The sequence below is a fragment of the Branchiostoma belcheri genome, unplaced genomic scaffold, assembly GCF_001625305.1.
Source record: "Branchiostoma belcheri isolate BF01 breed outbred unplaced genomic scaffold, Haploidv18h27 scaffold168, whole genome shotgun sequence".
Classification (NCBI taxonomy): domain Eukaryota; kingdom Metazoa; phylum Chordata; class Leptocardii; order Amphioxiformes; family Branchiostomatidae; genus Branchiostoma; species Branchiostoma belcheri.
Genome location: NW_017803135.1, coordinates 190,011 through 198,281, shown reverse-complemented (window position 1 = coordinate 198,281; position 8,271 = coordinate 190,011). Strand labels below are relative to the sequence as shown.

The 8,271-nt window shown below is 43.2% G+C and overlaps 1 protein-coding gene and 1 pseudogene across 1 annotated transcript; both read left to right on the top strand.

Annotated features, from left to right (window-relative positions):
• Nucleotides 1–3,432, top strand: part of LOC109466484 — a 14,004-nt pseudogene extending 10,572 nt beyond the window's left edge.
• A 1,166-nt stretch (nucleotides 3,433–4,598) lies between these two features.
• LOC109466496 (nephrocystin-3-like) lies at nucleotides 4,599–6,331 on the top strand. The gene is made up of 3 exons (XM_019764220.1): nucleotides 4,599–4,850; nucleotides 4,935–5,065; nucleotides 5,462–6,331. Exons 1-3 carry the CDS (start codon nucleotides 4,700–4,702, stop codon nucleotides 5,987–5,989), a joined length of 810 nt encoding a protein of 269 aa, XP_019619779.1. The 5' UTR covers nucleotides 4,599–4,699; the 3' UTR covers nucleotides 5,990–6,331.
• The last annotated feature ends 1,940 nt before the right edge of the window (nucleotides 6,332–8,271 follow it).

The following is an 8,271-nucleotide window of genomic DNA, read 5'->3' as shown; positions in this document are numbered from 1 at the left end:
GTTGTCTATTGAGGAAAGTTGAGGACTAATAACTGCCGCATCTGCCGTGAATCGTGCCGATCTAGAAGTGGCTATACTGTGTTGAAGCGCCATCTAGCAGGTGCCTGCGGAATGACATGATCAGCACCAAGGACAGCACCAGCCCTACCCTTATGTGCGTTCTCACCAGCAGACAATGATGACATGAATGTCCTTGTTTTTCCACAATCTTTTCATTTCCACATATAGCAGAGGTAAAACAATGCGGGGTCGTATGGCGTATGTGCTCGAACCAAGAGGTCCCGGGTTCGAGTCCTGACATGCCACCTATCTTGTGCCCTTGGGAAAGGGACACGACTTTCCTCACTTAACTCATGTAAGAATAAGTATTTTCTGTCCTGTTTTTGTCCTCTGCGATGATGGCGGCATAAAATAAGTTATCTGTATCTGTATAGCCGGTATAACAGCCTTTCGGCGTAACACACCAGCTCACCAGCATAAGAAAAGTTATAACTCAAGTGTGTGGTGTCACCATGTCTAGTCATGAAATGTTGGAATATAAACAAAACAACTCCGTGCGGAGAAATAGATAACATAACATTAAACCAACTGATACAACACGCTACCCGACATGTTTACGAGTACTGGCGATGTTTTAGTGGGAGTACTGGACTTTTGGACTTTGTTATCGGCTGAGGGATGATGTAATGTTGACACCAGCAGCGGGATGTTTGTCCAGACCTGTGTTTGCTCGAGTCACGCGCATAAAGCCAACACGGAGAACGGGGAACAGTTTTACAGACGTTCTCTCAGCGGAGGGTCGCCATGTTGCGGGTGTGTGAGAAACTCCGTGAGGCGGACGAGAAGGGCAGGAGGTACGGACTAGCCCGGGCGGAGACAGGCTACCTCCGTGCCCTGGTGGACGCCATGGCCGACACGGACAGGCTGGCGGAAGTGGAGCTGCTCAAAACTCTGGGCGACGTGAACGTGGAGAAGGGAAGAATCGGGAAGGACGTGGGGAAGTTCAACACAGCCTTGGCGCTTTATCTGGCTGCTATGGTACGGTGTTACCATGAAGAACAGGCAGATGGTATAGAACACCGCTACCACTACACAGAAAGGCTTTTACAAGGGGTGTCGTCACAGGGTAAAGAACAGCCAACAGAAGACAAGGAGACGACTACACCTGCAAAGGTAGCGGCAAAGTTTCAAGATCTAGACAGGAGACGGGCTATCGGAAGCAACACAGACTCTTTGCTGGTTGGATACGCACAGGTGATGGTAGAGGCGATAGTAAACGACAACGACATGTTAGAAACAGAAGCTATCAAGAGTCTGGGTGACGTGTACCTGAAAAGAGGAACAGAAACTGGAGACACTAGAAACTTGACCAGAGCTACTGCTCTGTACAACAGGGCACTGGCGCGGTGTCACAACGTTCATGGAACAGTTGTCATTGTTCACCGCTTACTGCACACCGCAAAAGTCAGGCAAGATATCAACGCAACAAGAAATAAGGTGAGAGAACTATTTTGACTTGAGTATGAAGGAATTTGCAAGTGTTGACTAGACTTCCGGATTCTAAGTCTGTTTATTTATCTTCATAAATTCTGCCATGAATTCGAGTCGCTAATGGTGAATGCGTTTTATTGATACATTGTAATTTTTCCACTGTATTTACTTCATTGTTTCCGTTTACAAAGTTGTGATTTGCGTATAGTGTGTTCTGTAACTTTGAGGATCTGTGGATTAATTTTATTGGACATGAATTAATACGATTAACGTTACCAATCAATGACTTGTTATCGGGTTTTGTAGAGGTCAGCGCTTACGCAAAATAGTGACCTTCCGCGGATCATGTAGCGTCCTTCACCTTTGACCTTTGGTCAAAGTTCACAATCGGTAACCTATTGATTGATATTGGTTCTCGCAGAGGTCAACACGCACGCAAAAACAGCAAGACGTGAGAGAACAGAAGGGCCACTTCTCTGCCTTCTCAGCTGCGCCCTCTAGCGACGAGACCAGAAGTCAAGTTGAAAACGACATGTTAGTGATTTTATGGTTACTTGTGTAATGTATTCAGGGGAGTTGAATCTTTCAAATCAAAATAAAACATGATACAAAACATGAACACAGGGTCATTCAGTATATAGCTGGATAGAAGCGTATTATCAATTTCTACTGTGTTTAAAGTTGCTTTGGGACATTGTTAAAAAGACTTCGTTGTTCAATTTTCTGCATAGTCTATTGAACAGTATGTCAAAAACTTTGCTGTGCATTTGATGTCCATGTGAAGTACCGGTACGTTTTTTTGTTTCAAAATAAAGTTTCTTTCGCTGTTCAGAGCCTACCGCAGGTACATCCAGACGGCAGACCGCAACGTGAGAAATGGAGACCTGGACGCAGAAGAGACGAACATAACAGCCGCCTTGAAGCTGGTTCACGGTCTGTTTAAACTTTTAAATAATATAACCTTTCTTAAGTCTTCCCTTAATTTTTCATTGACAGTTCCATTATTTTATTTTCCTCTCTAATGGGTTACTCGGTTTTGTATAAAGTAAAAAATAATAATAAGCGCACGACTTTGCTTCTATATGATCTGTTTAAATTCCCACCTACAGATCGCAGTAAACCCAACAAGGCTAAAGAAGCCGACTGCCTGTGCAGGTTGGGTGACGTCTACGTCGAGCGAGGTAAGCGGACAGGAGAAGGTAGGAAATTCACACAGGCGGCAGCTCTGTATAACGCCTCTATGACACGGTCAAATGGAGACAAACAAAACATGGTAACAAAGCTGCAAGAAACAGAAAGGCAGTTTCTTAGAAACACCTGTAACCTTGACTGTGAACCGTGTCCGTATAGCAGCGCGTTAGATCACATAAAGGAACTGGAGAACTCGCGCGCCCGTGCAAAATCTCAGCTCGAAACAATTCATCAGCAACACAACCCTTATCAGTATGATGAAGACGATCCCGTCGTGAGAGAGGTAGAGATCAAACGAGCTGAAGCAATCAAGAACTTGTTCAAGAGCATCACAGTTGAAAGACAAGAGTTTATCCAAGTACTGACAGAGGAATGCATTGCCAAACTCGGACCTCCTCCCTGTAAGTACGCTTTCACCGGGTTGGGGTCACAGGCCACAGAACTGGTGACGCCGTACTCCGACCTGGAGTTCGCCATTCTGATTGAGGAGGGGAAGGATGATGATGATGATACACGGAGGTACTTCCTAAATCTCACACACTACTTACATCTAAAAGTCATCAACCTTGGAGAAACCATCCTCCCAGCCATGGCCATCCCGTCACTCAACGACTTTCTCTCAGAAGACCAAGAGAAAGACTGGTTCTACGACTCCGTCACACCTCGCGGCTTCGCCTTCGACGGCTTCATGCCATGGGCTTCTAAGACTCCGTTTGGAAGAGACGAAACCAAAAGCAAACCTTCCGTTAGTCTCATCCAGACTCCCACCAAGTTGGCCGAATATCAGCATCTGCACATCGCCCTGGCGGAAGGCTATCACCTGTCAGACATCCTCAGACGGGTGACCTACTTAACAGGGGACGAGTCGTTGGTAGAGGAGTATACAAGCATTGTTAACAAAAGCGTAGAACGTTCCCCTGTTCTGTCACGGTTGTCAGCAATGCTTATACTGCAGGATAATATTGAACAGATAGAAAACGTTGAACCAACTGACCAACTTCTGGATGTAAAGAAAGAAATCTACCGTTTTCCAAGCGTGGTTGTCGATGTGTTAAGTATTTGCTGTGGAATCACGATCCCCAGTGTGTGGGGAATGATAGAAGAGTTAGAGAAGACACAGCGGATCAGTCACGAAAATGCCCACCACTTGACTGTACTGATCAGCATCTCAGCGGAGCTACGGTTAAGAACGTACATTGCCAACGGAGGACAGAAGGACAAACTGTCTCCTCTCACGGAGATGAAAGTCCAGCTGGACAAACATGACGTAGATGACACCGTCGTTGAGTCAGTTTTCCACATACCGGACTCTAAAATGTTGTTCAGGTACTACTATACAGCCTTTCCATTAAAAAGATGCATTATGAACACAGTTAAAAAGGATAATCAACCAACAACGATATTCCCAACAGCCATCTTTGACAACTCGTCTCAAACCAGGGGACGAATAACACAACAGCTGTTGCAATTTGACGCATCCATACGTTACTTTGAGGCAGCACTAAAAGAGGCGGGTGGTGACGAGGAAAAGCTGTTTGACGTACTTTTTGCATTAGGCAGGGTCTCGCACAGTCGCGGTGACTATGAGAAAGCAAAAAGCTACTACGAACGGGCATTTAGCGCTGGAAATAATATTTATACAGAATTCGATGCGCGCCCCATATTCGCCTCCCTCCTTGGAAACCTAGGGGCATGTTGGAGTGACCTTGGTGATCAGAGAAAAGCTATCAGTTATTTCAAACAGTCACTGAGAAAGGAGAAAGCTATATATGGTGAAACAACGCCACTTCCCGACATTGCGTCATCACTAAACAACGTTGGCAAATGTTGGAGTCACCTTGGTGATCAGAGGAAAGCTATCAGTTATCACGAACAGGCACTGAAAATGGACAAAGCTATCTATGGCAAAACAACGCCACATCCCAATGTTGCGGCATCACTAAACAACATTGGGGCATGTTGGAATGACCTTGGTGATCACAGAAAAGCTTTTAGTTATTACGGAGACTCACTGAAGATGAAGAAAGCTATCTATGGCGAAACAACGCCACATCCCGACATTGCTAAATCACTAAACAATATTGGGGCATGTTGGAGTGACCTTGGTGATCAGAGGAAAGCTATTAGTTATTACGAGCAGTCACTGAAGATGAGGAAAGCTATCTATGGTGAAACAACGCCACATCCTGACATTGCATCATCACTAAACAACATTGGTGCATGTTGGAATCATCTTAGTGATCAGAGAAAAGCTATCAGTTATCACGAACAGTCACTGAAGATGAGGAAAGTTATCTATGGCGAAACAACGCCACATCCCGACATTGCTCTATCACTAAACAACATTGGGACATGTTGGAGTGACCTTGGTGATCAGAGAAAAGCTATCAGTTATCACGAACAGTCACTGAAGATGGAGAAATCTATCTATGGGGAAACAACGCCACATCCCGGCATTGCTGAATCACTAATCAATATTGGAACATGTTGGAGTGACCTTGGTGATAAGAGGAAAGCTATCAGTTATTTCGAACAGTCACTAAAGATGATGAAATCTATCTATGGGGAAACAACGCCACATCCCGACATTGCTAAATCACTAAACAACATTGGGGCATGTTGGAGTGACCTTGGTGATCAGAGAAAAGCTCTTAGTTATCACCAACAGTCACTGAAGATGAAGAAAACTGTCTATGGCGAAACAACGCCACATCCCGACATTGCTTCATCACTAAACAACATAGGGGCATGTTGGGGTGATCGTGAGCTTGGCGATCAGAGGAAAGCTATCAGCTATTATGAACAGTCACTGAAGATGAGGAAAGCTCTCTACGGTGAAACAACGCCACATCCAGACATTGCATCATCGCTGAACAACATTGGTGCATGTTGGAGTGACCTTGGTGATCAGAGGAAAGCTATCAGTTATCATGAACAGTCACTGAAGATGAAGAAAGCTATCTATGGCGAAACAACGCCACGTCCCGAAATTGCTTCATCACTAAACAACATTGGGACATGTTGGAGTGGCCTTGGTGATCAGAGGAAAGCTATCACTTATCACGAACAGTCACTTAAGATGAAGAAAGCTATCTATGGCGAAACAACGCCACATCCCGACATTGCTGTATCACTTAACAACATTGGGAACTGTTGGAAACATCTCAGTAATCACAGTAAAGCCATGAGGTATTTCGAAAAATCATTGAATATGATGAAAGTTGTCTATGGGGACAATCCAGCACATCCCAACATAGCAAAAGTACTGAACAACATTCGGTCATGTAAAAGTGCCCTCGCTGAGTAAAGTAAAGCCTTTAGTAGTTATAGCAAATCATCACTCAAGATTAGCTAACTATGGAGACACTACTGAACATCTCCAATCTGCCTTAACATATCATGTCATTACATAGCTATCTTTGTCACAAATTACTTACTATGTAAGTATAGCAGCTTCTACTACATGATAAGGGGAATTGCTTTATTTGCAAGACTATGTATTGCGTTGGGAGACTAATAGATATACTTGTAGTCTTTGGTGGAATTTCTTGCACTCATTTTAAGTAGGCAGCCATTTGGACAATTCCTTTATGGTCTATATCTAGAATCAGGGATTAGCACGACAATGAATAAAGGAAACAAAGTCATACATGTATATGAGTTCCGAGTAAGCACAATGAAATGAGTGAGTGAATGAGTGATGGTGAGTGATAGTGAGTGAGTGAGTGAATGAGTGAGTGAGTGAATGAAGAGAAGTTATGGTGGATGAAAGATGCGGATGATCAACATGGTAGTCCTAAGGTTGTAGTTATGACTGGATCTTTAAGGGGTTTTCTGTATCATGGCCTTGTGTTTTGGGATGATTCTTTGGGAAGATCTCTCAAAACGCAGGTTACAAGTATGCAAAGGTAAAGGCAAGGAGGGTGGAGGATTCCATCTCCAAGTACTTTTCTAATTTGCAAAAGATACGCAAGAAGAACCTTTTCAACATTAATCTTTAAGAAGCCTGAAACGACTTGTGACGTTACGTTTGCCTTTTACTTTATGAACTAATGTAAAAGCAACAACAACAATAAAGTGAAGTGTTTCCTTTCTTAACAATATTGTTACAGGTTTTACAGTACAATGTTAGGCAAACTAACGTAGAGTATACGTCACAATTTGTGTTTACGTTGTACAATCACAATTGCAAACTAAAGACATTCTTGACAGTCGTGTATTCATGCTGAAAAATTCAGCTATCTTGTTTTGGAAAAATATGCCTTAAATCCTTGTCCACAATCTAACATCAAAATTAGGTGACGACCTACAACATCGCCGTAAGACATCAAGTTATGCAATCTGTCACTATGTATCCAGAATAACATAGTCCTATTGGCACTGTTTTCTTACATCTCCTCACATGTATACATTTGTACACATTGCAGTGGTTGACATGTAGGCACAAGATTCAGCTATAGTGTCACTGGTTCCACATCCAGAGAAGTAGAGAGCATAAGTCTCTCTAAAAGTAATACTGGCCTTTTTTCAGAAGAACATTGCATCAATTTGACAAAGACAATATCTCTCATCACTTACAAGACCTTTTGCTTATAATTGGTGCTGGTGTATCATTGCCATATTCTTGGATATGTTTGCATATAAACAAGAAAAACTGAATATGGCAAGAGAGAGAAGAGATTAATTTGGGTTGGTGGCCAAAAGGCTACTTCAGTGTGTGAAAGGTTAAGACAAAAAAGACATGAAAGAACAAGAAAGACATGAAAAATCTCATCAAGTTTGTGAATACCAACGTTTTTTTTATTCACAACCACTTGTATAACAAGAGCGAATGTTTTGATCAGCCAGGTGTTACTGCTAACACAGTTTGGGACTGCATAGTTAGCAGTGACACCCAGTTTCAGTACACTAGGAACCAGTTATACCTCACTGACCTTCAGTGCACAGTAAACCAAGGTTTCAACCTCCTTGAAGAAACCAGTCATAATTGCTCTGATGAAGATGGCAGTCATCGAAACGTCAACTCTGATGAAACAAGTGGTTGTGAGTAAAGAACGTTGCCATTTGAAAGGCAGATGTGTTGTTCTAAAGATGAGTTTACGTGAGTGGGCCCATCCCTCGAGCCATCTTTCTGTCCGCCATGGCTCGCCGGTTGTGATTGGCTCGGCTGGACTTATTCTTCTCCTTCTGTCTTCTGCTGTGATCCGTCGCCTTTGTTTGACCTTGACCTTTGGCTAGACCTTTCAGGATTTCCTGTTGGTTCCCGTTTTGTCCAGTTTTCTCAGACAACAACAGGGTTATAGGTGGCAACGTTTGTAATAAACTTTGACCAAGTCAGATTATAAGACTTTAAAATATGGAATCAAACCAAGACAGGAATCGGTCTCAGCGTACATTAGTCTACCTTAGTCAAATTGGAATCCTACTAGAATTGAGGATTGATGTTATTCGATGCCCCCCCCCCATCTTTCTCCCGAATACACCCTCCACCAAGTAAACCTAACAAAATACCATCAAAAGCCCCAGGATACCAGCATATAAAATGCCCAATACCCTCCCAAAAATAAAACACTCCAATACCCCTCAAAT

Coding starts and splice junctions, on each gene's coding strand:
- LOC109466496 (XM_019764220.1), top strand. CDS start 4,700: ATGAAGAAAGCTATCTATGGCGAAACAACGCCACATCCCGACATTGCT. Junction 4,851..4,934: donor GATGAGGAAAGCTATCTATG/GTGAAACAACGC, acceptor ATCAGAGAAAAG/CTATCAGTTATCACGAACAG. Junction 5,066..5,461: donor ACCTTGGTGATCAGAGAAAA/GCTATCAGTTAT, acceptor CTTGGCGATCAG/AGGAAAGCTATCAGCTATTA.